Here is a 19,504-nt window from a genome sequence, read left to right on the forward strand (position 1 = left end):
AATAAAGTGAGAGGAAATGAACAAAAGGAAATGATTGAAATTGTCAATAATCTCATTAAAGGAGCCTGTGGGTGGAGGTATGGATTGTATTAATGATGTGTCAAGTTTATCTGATGCTCATGATGACAAAACATTTGAAAATTAAATCCCTGCAAACATCATTTAAATGGATATCCATTAACAGCATCTCTCACTAGGCCTGCACACTGCAGTCTTATTTTAAGAAGGGTTATCTCTGGACTTACAGCAGTTTAAAAAAAGCTTGTTCAATTGTGAAAGGTTCTTTCAGAGGAGGGTCCACATGTGTGTTCATACAGTACATCTCTTCCTCCCTCATTATACCACATCTACTTGAATTCTCCCCCGTCTTTATTTAAGTATCAATCTCCCTTGGGTATGTCTCTCCTTCTGTCTCCCTCTTTGTCATTCTTTCCTCCCCATATTTATATCATTTGTTAACTGACATTGTCTATCTGATCGGGGAAAAGTCATACAGTGTGCTTAACGATAGCACCCTGGGAAACTGGGGGAAACTGCTTAAGGCCATCTCACACAAAACAAATTCACAGCACCACGGGAAATCTCATTCTCACACTTTCATGCATTGCTAAAGCTCAGACAATGAATTCCTGCCTCAATTGCTGTGAATTGAAGCTCTTGTGTAACTAATGTGCTACTTTCTGTCTCCCTCCACATTAAGATGTTGCTAGGCAAATTGCTCAGAATTTTCTCAGTGCAGAAAAGAACCCCCATATCCCCATTTTGCAACAGAGCAGACATAATGTAAATTGCTACTGTTATCCCTGTCCATGAATATCATCAACACAACCACTACACACAGCTCTTTCAACTCTGGAGGTTACAAGACATTATCCTGTTATGTTCATCAATGAGGTGTGAATTATTTGGCTGATGGCAAACAAAGATGTAATCAACTTCCCAAATCCTTTCTGATGGCAGCATCATCTACATTAATGAATGACTTAAAAAGAAAAATACCTTATTAAAGGAAAACATTAGTGCTACCACACAGCAAACACCTTTTGAGCTTAAAACTTTTTTAAAGGCTGGGCCCAGTTTTTTCCTGGTGAATTTTTGGGAGGAGGGTGTTGGCCCCAAACGTCATTCCAAGGAAGTTTCAGTGAATGTGGACTTCCCCCAACTTGGAGTTTAATCAGTCACTGGAGCAATGTGACTGTGGTGTTTGGGAACGTCGCGCATGATAATAACAGAGTGGCCCTCTTTTTCTATGTTAGGGATATTTATTTTAAGGCGTTTGTTAAGTATGAATTACAGGAGTGGAGAGATGGACTGGCGGTGGACAGTTTTCACACTGTTTTTGAACTTTCAGTTCACTTACGGGTCTCCCTCCTCTTATGACTTGTTCCAAGGGTCTGCATACACTGGAGTGGTACACAGACACAGAAACAGGTAAGAAATGGGGTTTTATACTTATGTGGCCAAACATTTGAACTTCTCGGTTTTTGTTAAAGTCATAATAGCCAGTTCAACACGGGCGTTTCTTTAATCCAACTTTTCCTGAATGTAAAATATGTGCGCTTTTATTTGCGCAGTTGCCAATAAAAACGCGATAAAGTCCAAACTTCTCATTATTCGGAATGACCTCAGAGGTTTAGACTCTTCTGGTCATTTATGTAGCCTGTTAACATTCACTGTGCTTTTATCAGCCTGTGGCTAAATTTGGCTCGAGTTTGCCAGTGTCGCCAAAAGGTGATAACATCCAGATAAACGATGGAATGTCAGTGATTACTCCTATCTCTCATCTACAAGAGACCATTAGCCTACTTCGTTTGCAGCTCTTTCCAGATAAACCAAAATGGGCTAAAAATTTAGAAAAATCTCACTGAAATGACGCAACCTTTAGGGAAAGCTCAGTAAAGCGTCCTTATAAGGACTGAATTGTGATCCAAAATCACTAAAAACTAAAACTCCTTAACTAATTATATAATTTTTTTTGTGCACATTTTTCATTTAAAATGTTGCTCATAGTTCTTTGGATAGGCTAGTGGCCATCTTTTGAAGCTCTTGTTTATTACTGCCTCTCTCCTCAGGAACTGGTGTGCCTATGTGGTGCGCAGGAACGTTAGCTGCGCCGTGCAGGGGAGTGTGGAGAGCTTCCAGGAGCCCGTAGTGGCCCCCTGCCCAGCTTACCAGACTGACTGCCAGCAACAAGTGACGTGAGCACCCGAGGGGCGAGGGGAAGGGGGCGAGGGTGCATGTTTCAATGTCTGAGATGGACTGGAGTTCTAATACAAAATGTTTCTCCAGACCTGGAGGGAGAGATATTCACAGTGGCTGAAGAAACTCCATTGGCAGACATGAGCACTGTTATCCATGTTTTTTTTGTTTAGTATTGACCAAAGCCAAATGCATAGTCATTTAGCTTAATTAGCTCCTCTGATATGTATGACATTTAGGCTACCTTACATCCTACAGTATCCTCAAAAAAAGTAAATGAAAATTACACTAATGAACTGTAAACAATGTCTAAAATTGGATGAAAATCAGCACACACCTGGGACAGATACCATTTCTCTTAGAGGATTGGGTCAAGAGTTACATACTGTACATACTACATAGTTATCGGAGTAAGCTAGGAGACTGCTGACCTTCCAAGATCATAATTGGAATGGTCACAATAAATGAAAAAGTTAGACATTGGCTTTAGTTCTGAATATTTTTTTTTAGTTCAGACCAGAGTTCCCTTTTACCTTTTTGATTTACTATGTGTAATATGTTATAATACACTTACAGATGCTTCACAGCTGTTGCTATGCCATTAGCAGGTGGTCGTCAATATAATATAACTCAATGTCCTGTTGCAGCCTTTATCAACATGTAAAAATAATAGACATCGCTATCAATTCATTTGGAAACCACATCAAAAGGAACCTCATCCAAGTTGTATTCTGCTTTCACTTGGGCTGAAAGACCATCCCTGCGGATAAACAGCTGTGAACAGGGCATGAGATTTATTATCGGAAAATCGTAACGTGATAACTTAGAACTTAGTAACTGAGATAAAAGAAAAAGCAATCTGTTCCTCTAATGGATTAATTGATTGTTGTAAATGGAAGTATCTACACCAGTAAGTGCATGAGCAACAGTTGTTATTAATTCTGTACTGGAACATGTGTTGCAATTCAATATTTTTGCTTTGTGAATCATTGTGAAACAACACATGGTATCTGTGGTTGAGCCTTGTGATCGACTTACACAAACACATCCACAAGAGCCACTCTATTGTGGAAAAGATCCCTGGAAACAGACAATGCTAAGGTCACAGGAGCACATTTCCAAATTTCTGAGTAAAGCAAGAAGAGCAGGCAGTGAGAAGAGACACCTCAAGTTTTTCCATTTTAGTTATGACATAATGCACTGGCTTTATCTCATATGAGGATGATATTTAAGCACAACTAGTTGATTACAGCCATCATGTTAAGGTTTTCAGTTTCATTTGTCAAGCTAGAAAAGTGTTATCATTGAGGGTGTCAGTTGGGGAAATGTGCAAAGATGATTGTTTCAGTTATCAACTTTCCAGATGTTCTGCATGAAATGACCCCTGCCTCCAGGGAAGTGATGTCATCTATTGTTTCTTTGGAAACTGCTTGCATTGGCTAGAAAGTTGAAATGTTTATTTAATGGGGAACAGTAGAGACGCTCAAAAATTTTCCCAAAAGCAGACGTTTTGGTGATTGGAGAAGTGTAGACAAGCAAAAATACAGGAATAACATTTCAAAAAATGGTCTGGGTTTGATATGGAAAAAAGTGCAGTGTTCCCAATTTTATATTCCTGTTGGTTTGAGATTTTGAAAAACCCTTCTCTGCCCTGTTTTACAGATACCAAAATCGGTTTCGTCCCACGTACAAGATTGCCTTCAAAACAGTCACAGAGTTGGAGTGGAGATGCTGTCCTGGTTACCAAGGTCTGGACTGTAAAGACGTAAAACCACCCCTAAACCGACAAACCGTTCAGGGAACACAGCCTTTCCTCCCACCAAATCCTGGATATACAACCAGACACACACAGAGTAAGACACCATTTTATGTTCTACATTAAGTGTTTTTTTCTTCAATGTCTGCTAAATATCAATGTATTTCAAAATTAAGTACCGCTAACTTAAGATACCTTAGTGGCATTCTGCTTAAAGGAGGAGATAATCTAAATGATAATAATCTAAAAAATGTATTTTCTGATCATAGGGCCAGAGCGGAGAGAGACAGGGCACCATGAGACAAGGCATGGTGGGACAGATAAGGTGCGTCTTCTGGAAGGTGAAGTTCAGCGTCTGTCTCAGACAGTCCTTGATCTCCAGTCTGCTTTGACAGGGTTAACGGCCAACCTCCGCACAGAGCTGCAGGAAGACACAAAGAAGATACTGGTGACACTTCTTAACAACATGCATCCGCCAGACAGTGCTACAGTTGTAGGCACAGAGGAGAGCGCGGCAGTGCTGGATGGTCATCAGGCTACTAAAGGTGGGATGGCTGGAGACAACGCTATAGAAAAAATAGTGATCCGGTTGGACGATATCAACAATGAACTGAAAAGCAACGGTGAAGCTCTGGAAGACCTTAAAGGAACCATGACAAGTCATGAGGGGCAGATCCGTGTCCTGATGGATGCCTCTCAATCTCAGACTCCAGCCATAGCAGAGTTTGATGTTATACAGACCTACGTTGATGGAAAAATTGAGAAGATGAAGAAGGAGCTAGACCAGAATGTGGAGGAACAGATGGCCAAGCTGCAAAGCTCATGTAATGACAAAATCAAGACCTGTGAAGACAACCGTGATCAAGGTTTGGCTAGTCTGACCAAGCTGGTAGATACCAAAGAAGCTGATCTGAGAAAGGAGATCCGAGCACTACGTCTGGACATGGCTGCTGCAGATGGACCTGTACGAACTCAAAGGCAGACAGATCCATTTAAAGTGGAAGAGGATCGGAGTGACCACAAAGACCTCTGGCGTGAGATTGACCGTATTGCAGAGGCTCACCGCATCCTGAATGTCCGCATTGACAACGAGCTAGCGCACCTGTCTGCACCTCAGGAAGACAATGATTTCAATCTAATGGTGGAAGAGCTGGAAGCACGCATTAATATCACAGAGCAAAATGCAGAGACTCACTGTTTCTATATTGAAGAGAAGCTGACCCGTACGATTTCCGACAAAGTGGCAGAACTCCGGCAGCTTCTGGAGGAGCGTCTGAGCGGCATGGACGACCAGTTAACAAACATGCTGGTGGAAATGAGCAATAACTCCTTCCCTGGGATGTCCAGTGACTCCATGGATGCCATCCGGACAGAAGTCAACAACAATAAGTTCCTCCTACAAGGCTTGGATGATAAGGTAAATGCTGTTGGAGAGTTGTGCTCTGCAGGATGTTCAGGCTCAGGAATTAGTGTAGGTGCAGTGAGTTCATCACCCACACCTAAAGGTCTAGAAAACATTTTGAAGGACCTGAGTCGATATAGGAATGACTTGGACGTTCTTCACACAGATGTCAGGGCCAACACGGACAAGCTCAGGCAACTGGAGGACATCGTTGGAAGGGAGTCAGTCGCAAATGAGGGACGTGTCAAGACGATGGAGGACTTCAAGAAGGGATTGATTAATCTCCAAGATAATGTGCTTGGTCTGGCTGGTGCTGTTACCGGGTTAAGTGACTCCATAAGCAAATACAACCAGGATATGCTCCGAATAAACTCGACATGCTGCCATGCAAAGCAGAATGGCACTGGGAGTCCAGCAGTACTCAGTAGCCAGGCAGATGACACCAGGCGTCAGGTGGAGGAGCTGGGCAACAGACTTGATACGCTCAGTAGGCAGGTGTCATCTGAACTGAGTCAATGTAGACAGAATACACAGGGTGTTTCTGATGGCATCTCTGCTGTGAATGGACGTGTGACCAGACTTGAAAAGGTGTGTGGAAGGCTAGATGGGGTTTCGGCTAATATCAGGGAGCTGAAAGATGGACTTGACAGACATGTTGGTGGTCTGCGGGACTGTGTGTACAGGATGAACGTCACCTGTGGAAACCACGGCGCAGACATCACTGCACTGCAGAATTCCTTGCAGAGGTTCCATGCACAGCTGTCTGCGATGGCCAAACACGTATTGAAAGACGTCACCGCCAAAGAGCCAGGTGAGTTGGTGGTTTGGTGATGGTTTGATGACTTCATTGGCTATCTGTGGTAATGTCTTCAGAAGGAAATGACAGGAATGATCAAAGGGCCTCTTTGGCTTTCACTGACAAAAACCAAGTCATCGTTTGGTCATATGTATCAATATTTATTGAATGAGCAGATCCCAGAATTTGAAACCAATACTCAGAACATCAGTTAGACAGCAACATAATGAATTATTACGTGAATGCTGAATATGTACAGCATTGGTGTTTGGCTCTGACCTTGTCACTCCCCAAAAGGAAGCAGCCAGCTCAGCACAGCAGGGAGTTGGGGATGACGGCACTAACTTCCAATTTAGGGTAATGTAGACTCAGAGCCTACAGGTGGATGCTAAGATGGATGTGGGGCTTATAAAAGTAAAGCAGCAGTGCTGTGGCAGCAAAGGACAGCATGTGACCTGTATGCAGTGCACTGCTTAAGTACACCACAATGAAAAAGGAGTGCACTGCATGTACAGTATGTTGCAATTAGAAGAGTAGCCTATGCTCAATACGCACCCAGTTACTCTAGCTTGGTATAAAGAGTGGAAACAGGTGAAAACAACTAGCCTGTCCATTGGTAACAAAATCTGCCTAACAGCATGCCACTAATTAACATGTTATGTCTAAATCTGTATGTTTTTGTTTAATCTGTCCAAAAAATGAAGTGTAAAAATATCAAGTTGTGGTTTTACAGGGGTTATGTGCTTGACTTTTTGAAAGGACTTTTGGAGAGAGACATGCTACATGTAGCTCTTTCCCCCCGTTTTAAGTCTTATTCTAAGCTAACCGGGTGCTGCTGGCTTTAACTTCATTTGAATTTCATTTAACTCCCAGCATATTTATTATTTTACCTTATACTTTTCAGCGTGACCGAAAAAATGTAGGCCTACCGTATGGCTGTAATTAGATATAGATTAAGGCACAATTTCACCACTCAAAATTCTATGGATTCTCCCATTAGCGCAGTCAGGCACTGAAATTACTAAATACACAAAACTCCTTTGCAACTTCATCTCCAACTTCCACCATATGAGTTTATCAAGTGTGATTAACATCTGTGTAAACACAAACTTTTCCTGAAGATAATCCTCCATATAATGCATTATGCTTGCTTGGCTTACATGGAGGCTTGGAGGGAAGACTCAGATCCCATGAATGGCCACAGGGTATTTCCCAGAGAGGGGGGACACGGGTTCACTGGGCCTCTCGTGCTTGCCTTGAATATGTCATTCAATATGTCCCAGAACCAAGAGGCAGAGGCCCACATTGGAAACTTCCTGTGACTCAATTTCATGTTGTCCTAGGAATTCCCCAGTTTTTATAAAAGGAATTAAAGTTTGACATGCCGAGGTCAGCCCCTTATAACTACTCTGATGATTTACTCGCACTGTTTTGTGCATCATTTCTCCCAAATGTCAGAACACCAAAACAGGCTGGTCCACCCACTCCCTTTATGAACATGTTGAGCTGTAAGGTCTTCTTTCTTGCACCATGATGACATAGCTTTTTTACACATACCACCTAACTGGATCTCAGTTCCCAGTCTCTCAGTACACAATTACACAAACACACACACACACACACACACACACACACACACACACACACACACACACACACACACACACACACACACACACACACACACACACACAGGCTCATACACAATACATATCTCTCCCCCTCTCTTTCCCTTTATAAATGAACACATACCAACCTCCAGAGATTCCTGTAGGGTGACCTCAGTCTGATGTGTGAAGTCTGGTCCTCATTAAGGGCCCTGACTCACTGCTGGAGCCAGTCTTGATGGAGAGGGGAGTAGCATGGCTCCACACCCAGGACCAGATGCTTCGACTACCCTCAGCTGTGATGTCATGACTGGGGCCCCATCACCAATGCCTCCCTTTCTGAAACCATCATCCAAAATGGGGACCTGAGGAAAAAAGAAGGGCAGATGGATTAATGGTTGTGGTGTAGAGAGACAGAGCGTGAAGGCATTTTGTATTCCATTTCACTCTTTGCCAAATATGGGCAGATATTTCCAAACTGTGATATTTGATTTCCTTACTGTGCCCTTAACATTGCACCTCTGCCCAGCATTAAATTAGACAGAATTGTGCCTACTGCAGCATGACTGTGAAACATGATTGTCAGGGTTCTTACTTAATTAGTTGTTGAAATATCCTAATCGGAAAATCAGTTTCTAGTGTTCATTCATATGAGTGAGCATATTCAAAGTTTAACGTTATTGGAAATACGCTTATTCGCTTTCTTGCTGGAAGTTAAATTAAGAGATTGATACCACTCACATTTCTGTTTGCTAAGTTTGAAGCTACTGCCAGGAGCTGGCAAATTTAGGCTGGAAACAGAGAGAAACTACTAGCCTGGCTCTCTCCAAAAGAAATCAAATCCTGCTACATGCACCTCTAAAGCTCACTAACGAATGTGTTGTTTTTTTTTGTCAGGCAACCAGTCTGTCACATAACCCTCAGCAAATTGTCGTTTTTACGCTTTGGTTTTTGTACGGATTTAACCATTTTTTGGTTACCTTTGGGCTAGTCTATATCCTTCACGTTCCACTTCCGGGATTGCTCAGGTGCTACAGGAAATTCCACCGGATGGATGTATTTTCCGTTTCCTTCCGCTTTCTTTGTGTTGGAATTTTAAATTCGGTGGATTTATGAGGACTATTGTTGACTGCTCCTCAGAACTCTGCAGGGTAAATTGAGACAGCTAGCTAGACTATCTGTCCAATCTGAGTTTTCTCTCGCGGAGCTATTTTGCAGCGGCTCTGTGCGGAGGTTAGCAATCGGACGATTCCGATTGGTTTAAAGAAATGCCATTAAACCAGAGCACATTTTCCTCCCATCCCCGAATGCTGTGTGGAGTAGCCAGACCCTCCTTCAGCGCGCTTTGGAGGAGGGTTTGGCAAAGTGAGACTGCCTTTGGACCAGAGCCAGGCTAGCTGTTTCCTCCCTTTTACAGTCTTTGTGCTAAGCGAAGTTAGCGGGCTGTTGTTATAGCTTCATATTTATTGTACAGACATGAGAGTGGCAAGAAAGTACATTTTCCCAAAATGTTGATCTTTTCTTTTAAGGGCAAATATGATATTCTCTCTTTTTGTGCTCATGGTCTGTATCTTAAATCCCACGGGAGAGGGAGTTGGACTGTGTGAATGAGGTAGCATGAGGATTTAATGTTTTCCTTACGTTTGGGAAGGAGAGAAATAGTCTAAATGAAGATGTTTTTTTTTTAAATCCATAAAAAATCCCAGCACTGTGGGTGTGGTGGTGGTTGAGAGCTTACTGAAATGTTTCCTCTCTGCATTTGAGCTCATATTCTACTCGGTCATATGAAGGCCCTGAGGAGGCTGTGAACAGATGAGGTGTTGTAATAGCATAACTGAAAGATTAACTGGAATAGCTTTGCCCTCACAACGTGACTGCTGAATGGAATTGTGTGACTTCAGTTTTAAAATGTTGGCACTGCTTCACCCACAGCAGCAGCTGCTGCTGCAGTGGTCTGTTGCTACAGCCTGTGTGTGTGTGTGTGTGTGTGTGTGTGTGTGTGTGTGTGTGTGTGTGTGTGTGTGTGTGTGTGTGTGTGTGTGTGTGTGTTTCTGGCTGTTTTCTTTCCGATAAGTAGTTGTAGTTAAGCAGCAGTGACTCTGTTGCATCATTTTAAAGTATAACACAGATGTATCAAAGTGACTTTGAAGTTAGGTGCGTTTAAGCTTTAATGTCCAGAAGGGTGCAGACTGTTTAATAGAAGTTACCAGGAAATGTATGGGAAATTCTGTTTTAAAAGAGCTTGAGCATGCTGTTCCTTAATCAGACAGCGACTAATCAACCGTCCTGTGCTGGTTGTATTAAAGCAGGGATAAAATGAAGGCTTTGATTTCATGGATCAATGCTTTGCAATTGATCATTCTGACTTTATATAGCAGTAAGATTAACTGTCTACTGTGATGAGGGAAAAAAGAAAAACAAAATATCAAAGGCTTTTTTGAAGTTAAAGGGTGTCTGCTGGGAAAGAATGGAAAATTGAACTTGACACCACCACAAACACACTGTATATATTTAGTCAGCACCAGAATTTTTTTCTGCTCTGAAGCCTCCTCACTAGGTGAGGTGTTTCCATCTCTGACCCGTGAGCCCATCTGGAAGTCTTCAGAGGAGAATGGACCCAGATACACAATGGGAGTCCCTGAGGCCTGCCATGCAGTGCACAATTTGAATCTCCCATCATTAATATCACTGGAGGAAAGGGGGTGGAGGATGAAATTGTGTCCATGTGCATAGCAAGAACAGAAAAAAAGGATGGTCGGAGTGTGAGGGATGCATTATTGTATGTGTAACAACCACACCCTGCTCTGTGCCCCCTGACACAATTTTCCATCGCATGATCAGCTTGTCTGCTGCAATATTCCTCAACGCTTTCAGACACTCACGCACTGTCACCCGAATCTGTGGAAGTGACTACAGCATCCCTCCCCCTGCAGTTTCTCAATCTGCTTGTGAGCAATAAACATCTGGTTTTGGTGAAGCTCTTGGTTGCACCAGCACTGGTGTGTGTGTGTGTGTGTGTGTGTGTGTGTGTGTGTGTGTGTGTGTGTGTGTGTGTGTGTGTGTGTGTGTGTATGCGCCTGTCTGTGTGTTTTTTCGACTTTGTGGTTGCCCCCTTAGTGAGACACAGGCTGAGAGCTCATGGGAAATATGCACTCAGGCAACCGACGTCCTGAAGGAGGCACAGAGAGGAAATGAGGGAGATTTCTGATTATCTCAGTACAACATGATTGCTGGTTTTAATTTGTTTTTGATTATACATGTGGTTTCTGAGTAGCTTGTGGTATCACTTGCAGTAAGAAGGAAGAGTTTTATTGATGGTTGATGATGTTTTATTTGATAAGAACAAAGTGGCTTTCACAATCCAGAGTAACAGGCAGACTCTAATGTAATACCATTGCTCTCAGGTACTTGGATTGATTACTTTGCCTCAGTACGAGACTAAATATACAGTCGACTTTTGATACATCGTTATGTTGTTGGCTGCGGATGAACTTAAATCCTTATTTCAGTTTCAAGATGCTAAAAAGTAATTAAATGGTACCCTGTGGGTTTGAGCGTCAACGTTCATTCATGACCTCGGATACAGTACTTTGAACGTTGTGTTTACAAACAGTAAGCGGGAATTCCTGCATAGTTCGCCTTTAAAGCTTTAGTGCGTAACTTTTTGATATTAATGAATGTCCGTTACATTGAAGCCATTGCCAAATGAGTTGCTACAAAGCTAATTAATCAGCTCCACACAACTCTCTCTGGATTTACATTACATGTCATCTAGCTAACGCTTTTATCCAAAGCGACTTACAATTGCTATATATATGTCAGAGGTCGCACGCCTCTGGAGCAACTAGCGGTTAAGTGTCTTGCCCAGGGACACATTGGTTGATGTATCGCAGTGGCAGTTGAACCCAGATCTCTCACACCAAAGGCATGTGTCATATCTACCCCCCTCCCCCTCCATATTTCTCAGTATGGCTGTGTTCAGAAAATTGTGTCGTCCGGTGACTTTCCCGTGCAGAAACTCGAGTGAAGAGAATTACCTCTTCTGAAGAGTCTGTCATGTTTTTTTAATCCTCCGTGTCCTCCTTGGCTGAGGGTGGGGGGGGGAGGGGCGGTCATGGAAGGCTGTATCATGTGTAAATACTTTTAGATGTAACAATTATGTCAGTTTACATCTCAAAATGTTGTATTGTAGTAGAGGTTTGTTCTCCCTGTAAAATCTTTGTTGTTTGTATTGTTTAAGTGCTTCCCTAAAGATCAGTGCCTTTTCCATAAAATCTAAGTGTATATAATCATTTGGAATAAGTGGTCATTTCCTTGAAGTAAGTGTTCTTGGCTAAATGACATTACAGTAATCCTGTTGCATACTCCAACCTCACCCACAAAGTTTAAACAGCACTACAGACACATGAAGCATTAAACAAGCCATTTAACGTAGAACCCCCTTCACTGAATCTTAAATACGGCTTGACACAATCTGTCTGACACCTGGCTGTGAGACGGGGCTGACACAAAGCAGGTACTGTAATTATTCTTATTTGTCTTCAGGACACTCTCACAGCGTCTCCAGCTCACCTCAGAGGTCCAGGTGATGTCTGCGCCCTCAGGGGGCCAACTGGTTTCCGTTCAGATGGTTCTTGTTGCCTAAAACTCACGCTGACCGCCCGCTTTGCTTTTATGAGGGGTAATAATGGTACCGGTTGAAAGAATAGCTCAGAGGAGCAGCGAAAGCCAGGTCTAATTTTCGCTTGTCATCATAATTCAAGTCGTTAAGGGGAGAATTCACAAGAGAAGGGAGGGATGTGGTCTGAATGGGAGAGGAAGTGGGATTTAAAAACAAAAAAGTAAATTGAAGGCTTGTGCCTTTGCAATTACAGCCTCTTCCATAACTTTCAGTTGTTGTGATCAGATGGTAATGCCTATCATATGGTTAGAAAGTGAACCATAATTTGATATATTTACGATATTCCCATTGTCTGTCTTTTTCTTTCTAAGGAATGACATTAAGACCAGAGAGGCCTGCTATTGTGCCAGATTTGACTCAGCCCAGTAGCAGAATCCAACAAATCCACATCCCTCTCATAATCCCACCGCCGCCATCCAACCCCAGGCAGCCGTCCAGACCCCGCCAACCAGGCCACCCCACTGTTCCCTTGGTTCCCAAAAGGCCGGTGGTGGAAACGGGTGAGGCAGGACCTCCAGGGTACAGCCGCAGGGTGACTGTGCGGAGAGGGTCTGAAGACTCGTCCAGCATGCCTGTCAAAGGATTTGCTGGAGCGCCAGGTGAGTAGCGCTAATGGTGATGATCATCTTCACTCTGCAGCTCTAATTTGGAAGTTTTTGTGATGTGAAGTGATTGTGATCTGTGTGAACACTCAAAAACCACATGGAGTCTCATTCTAGTTCCACTCAAGACCACATGAATTCATGGCTCAAAACTAGGGCTGCACGATATGAGGAAAATATCTAATTGCGATTGTTTTGACTGATATTGCGATTGCGATATGATTCACAATATTGGAGGGAATGATCGGTTCTGTATCATTAGTCTCATTTTCATTGAAAATTATTAACATTAAAAGAAATTAAAATGATTATAGTGTGATTTTTGCGAGGATCTGTACCAAACAAAGATTTTTTTCTTTAGTCTGCTATCTCTGTAGCACCACAATACTTAATTCAGAATGGTTTGACACATATTTTGCCAGTAACAAATATTGCGCGCCCCTGCGATTTGGATATTGCAGTAGTCCATATTGCGATTTCGATACAATTGCGATTAATTGTGCAGCCCTACTCAAAACCTGATTTGGTAATGCTATGGGTATGTAAAATAATGGTATGTACAGAGAAGAAGTACAGGGAATAAGGGGGTAACAAAATAAATAAATTACACCATTTAAAATACCCAACACATATTAATAATAATTACCAACAGGCTTAGCCTATATGTCCTTTTACAATGTCATTAAAAGGACTTGTGGCATTTTCACTAAATCAAATATTCCCTTAGTAAATACGACCCTCGTGCACACACAAGAAACAAAGAAAACTCCCCATACTTAGAAAGCTATTCCAGGTTGTTCTCGAACATCTGTTCTGATTGTCAGATCAATGTTACCTTTCGTCTACAAAACTGCATTACTGCCCCTCAGCATATTTTTTATTTTGATTTTTTTTAAAGTTCTGTTTATTGGTATTTAACTGACGTTACACAACAAAAACAGATCCCACCCCAAACCACAACCCACGCACCCTAACATCCTCTTGTGGTTACAAAAAGGGATAAAATCATTTTAAAATCATTATAGAAATAGACAAACATTATATAGTACACATTATCCAAAAAAGAAAAGGGAATAAAAAAAAAAAAATAAAATAAAAAAAAAAATAAAATAAAATATATATATATATATAAAATGAATAAATAAAAAAGTAAACAAGAAGAGCTACATCTAAAGTCATCATCCTGTCACAGATAGAGAAGACCGTACTGATCCAGAGGTGTCACCTATTTTCTAAGTTTGGTCATCCCAGTCTTTTATATCCTTCAAGTTATCAAAGTAACGTAAAAAAGGACCCCATACCTCATAAAGCTTGGACTTGCTTCCATGCAGAGTGTACTTTATTTTGACCAATTTTAAGTGAGACAATACATCTCTCAGCCATCTAGCGTGACAAGGAGGTCTAGACCCCTTCCAGTTTAAAAGAATGAGGCGGTGCGCCAGAAGTGTTGTGAAAGCAACCACACTGTGAATATTGGATGGCCAATTTGCATTAACACCAAACAAGGCAACCATGGGATGCACATCCATAGTGATACCATACGCTTCACTTAGGGAACCAAATATTGCTTGCCAGAAAGCGAGAAGGGTGGGGCAAGCCCAAAGCATATGAAACAGCGTCGCTGGAGCCGTCCCACACCTCTCACAAGTGGGGTTGCCCCTCAGCATTTTAAAAACATAAACACAAGCTACAGAGGTACACCCTACCACCCCCCATGCTTAGCCTAATGTTTTGTTCCCCAGGCTGTTATTGAAAGCATTAATCCAGATTCTGATGCACAGTCTATCTGTATAAATGAATGCTTTCATCCCTGCCATGACAAGAAGGACATTGTATGACACTGTGTCATAATTCTGACATCATGGAGAACTAGGCTGAGCCAGTATTACCACATGTGTGACATAATATACTGTATGTATGCTCCTCTTTTCAACAGTGCTGTCAATTCACAGTCACATCAGATATACTCATCTTAACTGCACCAGCAATGACAGAATTTGGAATTGAGCCTGAGGTCTGTCTCCTTTTTAGCCATTTGTACACATGGAACCCATAACAAAGGTTTAATTATCCATGTACTTTGGTTTTTTGGGCCAACTCAGATTAGACGGAAGAGACAACAGATAGTCACAGAGCCAGTTCTGGATGGAATTAACTGGACTGCATATTCAGTAGGGGAAATATTAAACAACAAAAACAAAGGCTTTGTTTTAGCCCCCGCATGGCAAGTTTTGGCAGTCAAGGAATAGAGAACAGTTTTGAAGTTAGTCAAGAATCCTAACCTGAGAATCAAAAATGCATGCAAATCTTCAGGCTTTGGAATAGAGTCGTACGAGTTTTTAATTAATCTTCACCGTTGAAGGTGAATCATCTTTTCTTTACAGGGCTGTGAATCCTTGTGATTGGTTTATTTCTGTTCTATGGTTGTTGGTCTTATTTAGAACTAAAACAGCATAAATATCTGTGGTTTGAATCCATTTCAAGACCCTGAGGAAACCGTTAATGCCTCACTCTGCTTATAGATCCTGTTATCAGGAAAAAGCTAAAAAAACATCAACTCATACAAAAAGGCACTTGTAAAACCAAAATGATGAAGTCTAGATTGCAACCTTGCAAACTTTTAATTGTATACCTTCTCTGGGAAACTATCCCACATAATGCCATAATGATTTGCCATAATGTTCAGATGGAAAACCAAACAACTGCCTCTGGCAGGAGTATTTCTATTCAGATGATGATAAAACATGATGTGTTGTCATCTGTTTCTTTTGCAGGTTATCCTCCTCTGCAGCCTGTGTTTTTCAAGCCTATATCAACCAGCCACCAAGGTATTGTAGCAGTTCAATATCAAGTTACGATACATGGCATCTGCAGGCTTTGCCATTCAGCTACATCAGTGTCTGATTTGTTTTAGGGGGGAAAAGCTGTGAATAATTTGTTGCCTGAGGGTGTGAGGTAGAGGGAACTGGATGTGTTAAGTTTAAAGAGGTGTGGGTGGACTATGAAAGGATTTTAGCTCGTCTGCAGGCACTTACCAGAAGGTTTTACCCTGTGAAAATTACTTAAGTAGATAATGGCTACATTCACTGAAACAAAGATCTATTTCTTTTTAGCTACTTACCAACCCAAAAAACAAGCATATACAGTATATATATATATATATATATATATATATATATATAGGATATAACATCTATAAAATAAAGGTGTCAACCCTGTCTTTTTTTACATGTCTGTAGGAATTACAGTAATATACAATTATCCCTTTCTATTTGTACCTTGTAGTTCCCATAGCAGCAAAGATACCCTGGAACCCGATGCATCACGCTCCAGTTGAAGCTCCAGGTAACTGCATCGATAAAGAAAAATAAATATGAAGATTTGCGAAGAAGCTAAAGTAATCTCAAAGCATATAAAGTGTGAAACGTGATGCATCTTCAAAATGAGCCACTGGTTGACTTCCAGTACGCGCATGTTTTTCGTTCCAGTTTCAGCCGACAACAGCGCCTTCGCAGATCCCTTCTCCTTCTCTGCTGGCCTCACACAGCAGCCGCTCTCTGGAGACTTTGGCTTCATCCGCTTCAACAGAGTTCTAGTCAATGACGGAGGACACTACAATCCCCACACAGGTACACCACAACAACAACAACAACAGTTTAATATTTGTTGCAGTGTCACTATGATACTGTACATGGACGTGTTGGCTACATTTCATGTCAGTCATACAGAACAAACATTTAAGTTACATATAACACCAGGTTTATTGCTTTGTGTCTTCCACGTGTGGTTTCTTTGGTCATCAGGGCCCCGTTTCTCACATGGGTCTAAACTAATTGTTAGACAGCTGTTCTTTTCCAGATTGAGTTGAATTTCTCTCTTTTCTTCATGTAGTACCGCACACTAAATATGGATCGGTTCTTTCGAGTAACCGTTCTACAGAGAATATTTTACCGTATCATTAAAAAAATAGAACAATATGAGGCTTCAGCAGTCTCAGTTAATAAAAAACGAGTGGCTATCTTTCAAAATAACTTTGGAAGACATCTGCTTGACTAATCATAAGAGCTTCAGATAAACTTTTGAATACATTTTTGTACAGAATGAGGACTGTGGATTTTGTCTCCCATCTCTTCCATTCGCAGGGCATCAACATGTGGTCTCTTAATGGCCAGTATGAACAGGAGGAACGATTACACAAAGCAAAGACTGTTTCAATGTTCAAATGGGAACCTGACTATTGTTTCAAGAAATATTTTAAAAAGTGTGAAACTAATCTTCAACCTAATTCAGTTATTCATTTTGGCAATGATGAACAGGTCCCTCAGTCGGAGCAACAAACATTAGTAAACGGCACACTATTCATGGATCACTTTAGTAAATATCAGACTCTATTCACTGATCACATTTGTATACATTAAACTCTGTTGATTGATAACATCTGACTCTACCCAAACTACCTCTTTCCCTTTCTCATCTCCACAGGGATCTTCACTGTACCTCTGGATGGACGATACCTGATTTCAGGGCTGCTGACTCCAAAGCAGGGTGACCGCGTGGAGGCCGTCCTGTCCGTGTCTAACCGCAGCATCCAGAGGCTGCAGAGCTCAGTGGGGCCTGTGGCTGGCCAACACGGGGGCTCGGCTGCTGCGAACTGCGGCTGCGGAGGCTCGGTGTCCTTCAGTCTGATCGTGCCCCTGAGGAAAGGAGACCGCGTGGGCCTGGTGAGGACCGGAGGCCAGCTGGCCACCACCGGGGCCAGGGAGATCCTCTCCACCTACGGCGCCATCTTCCTGTACGCACCACAGGCCAAAAGATAGCTGGAGCTCAGCTGGGCCAGTAAGAGCAAGGACTAGTTTGTTCCCAGATAGTTGGACTGGAGGAATTGAAGAAACCAGTTTTCACTGATCTGGAAACAGTGCCACTGTGTGAAGATCCTCCCTTATAAATTCAGTTAGGAAGTCCTGACATTGCAAGTGGTAAGCTATTTGCCAAATATACCTGAATACAATAAGCAGGATTTCTTTCTAATATATTTGATTATCGAGTTGCCTTCTTGTACCTATTGTGGATGTCTTGTGTAAATAAGTGTTTATAAATTAACATTAAAAAAATAAATAAATCCCGTAATTATTTTAACAAAACCATCTCAGATACTCAATAGACCGTATGGTCAACATATCAGCAGAATATGATATTGTTGGTAAGACGATGAACCATGATAAATCAAAGTATAAGCTCATTTCATCTTACTCTGTAATGTGTACTGTAGAAGGAGAGAATGATGATTAATAAACACATGTGAAGAGACTGATGTGGAAAAAGCATGAAGGTTTAGCATTGCAATAAGGTTTTATGTTAAAAACTTGTCTGGCTTCAGAAACAGCACTGAAAAGGTTAGAAGGCAAAACCCCCATTTGGGTCATTACGTAAAGTGGGTGTGGATGAAAACTAAATTTCCCTTTTACCTCACTCCTGAGACTTCAAATATTCCAACAGAAAACTGTAAGAACCAGCAAGAGTGTATTTAGCCTTCCGTTCAGACTCCATTAACCTTTAAAGAAGAGAAAAATACTGATTTCTATTTGAAATTATTCAGTGAACTGTTATTTGATTATTATTTTTTTAAAGTGGAATTAGCCAAGGTATTTAAACTGCATAATCTAGTTCATGTATTGCAACTTAAAAAATAAGCAAGAGGGCAAAAGTTACTTCTCTAGCCTGTAGTTACGGTTGACCTTTAACTCTGGAGACAAGAAAAATGCAGCACACATACATGTATTCACTTAGAAACTTTATTTAATACAAATATGACCACAAGCCACACTTTGTTAGCTTCATTAGGCCTGGATCTTTTTTCTTCCTCATACCATGTATTTTGTTCTTTAAACATACTTTAAACCACATTTCCATACAAATCAAACACAGCATACACTAGGTATTCCTGTTGGTCAGACACAATCAAATAGCAAGCGGTACCTCCAAACAGAATGAAACAAACAGTCTCACAAAAGTTCAGACACTTTATAAGAAATAAAAGAAAAAGGCATCGAAGACAGAAGAATGTGATGATCAGCAGATCATTTGCCAGCAACAGAACAAACATATATATACACACACACACACTACATATCCCAGGATCATAGAGAACGAAGTGTGATTCTTCACACACAAGATGCTTTACTTTCATAGAAAGAATGGAATTCATTTTGTTAATCATAAGATATACATCTATTTGACTTTACCAAACAAGCAAATAAATCAAAGCAAAACACACATCTTAATCATCACAAAAAACATATGCGCTACATAGTGAATGCGTAAACACATCAGCGAAATAATGACGATAATAGTGACAATCTAGCCATGATCGTAAATTGTGCTTTTTGTTCCATTAAATGGTTTTCGGCTGTTAAGTCTCTGTCCAACTCTCTTCTGATTTTGAATCCTCAATAGCACAGATA

General features: G+C 41.3%; 1 protein-coding gene across 1 annotated transcript; it reads left to right on the forward strand.

Annotated features, from left to right (window-relative positions):
- The first annotated feature begins 1,147 nt into the window (after window positions 1–1,147).
- emilin2a (elastin microfibril interfacer 2a) lies at window positions 1,148–19,451 on the forward strand. The gene is made up of 9 exons (XM_039816440.1): window positions 1,148–1,431; window positions 2,073–2,198; window positions 3,862–4,052; window positions 4,225–6,168; window positions 12,753–13,040; window positions 15,818–15,871; window positions 16,329–16,388; window positions 16,532–16,672; window positions 17,526–19,451. The coding sequence occupies exons 1-9, from the start codon at window positions 1,220–1,222 to the stop codon at window positions 17,858–17,860; spliced, it is 3,351 nt and encodes a 1,116-aa protein (XP_039672374.1). The 5' UTR covers window positions 1,148–1,219; the 3' UTR covers window positions 17,861–19,451.
- Window positions 19,452–19,504: the final 53 nt, after the last annotated feature.

The sequence above is a fragment of the Perca fluviatilis genome, chromosome 11 (assembly GCF_010015445.1).
Source record: "Perca fluviatilis chromosome 11, GENO_Pfluv_1.0, whole genome shotgun sequence".
In the NCBI taxonomy this organism is placed as follows: domain Eukaryota; kingdom Metazoa; phylum Chordata; class Actinopteri; order Perciformes; family Percidae; genus Perca; species Perca fluviatilis.

Coding starts and splice junctions, on each gene's coding strand:
- emilin2a (XM_039816440.1), top strand. CDS start 1,220: ATGATAATAACAGAGTGGCCCTCTTTTTCTATGTTAGGGATATTTATT. Junction 1,432..2,072: donor GTACACAGACACAGAAACAG/GTAAGAAATGGG, acceptor CTCTCTCCTCAG/GAACTGGTGTGCCTATGTGG. Junction 16,389..16,531: donor CGCTCCAGTTGAAGCTCCAG/GTAACTGCATCG, acceptor TTTTCGTTCCAG/TTTCAGCCGACAACAGCGCC.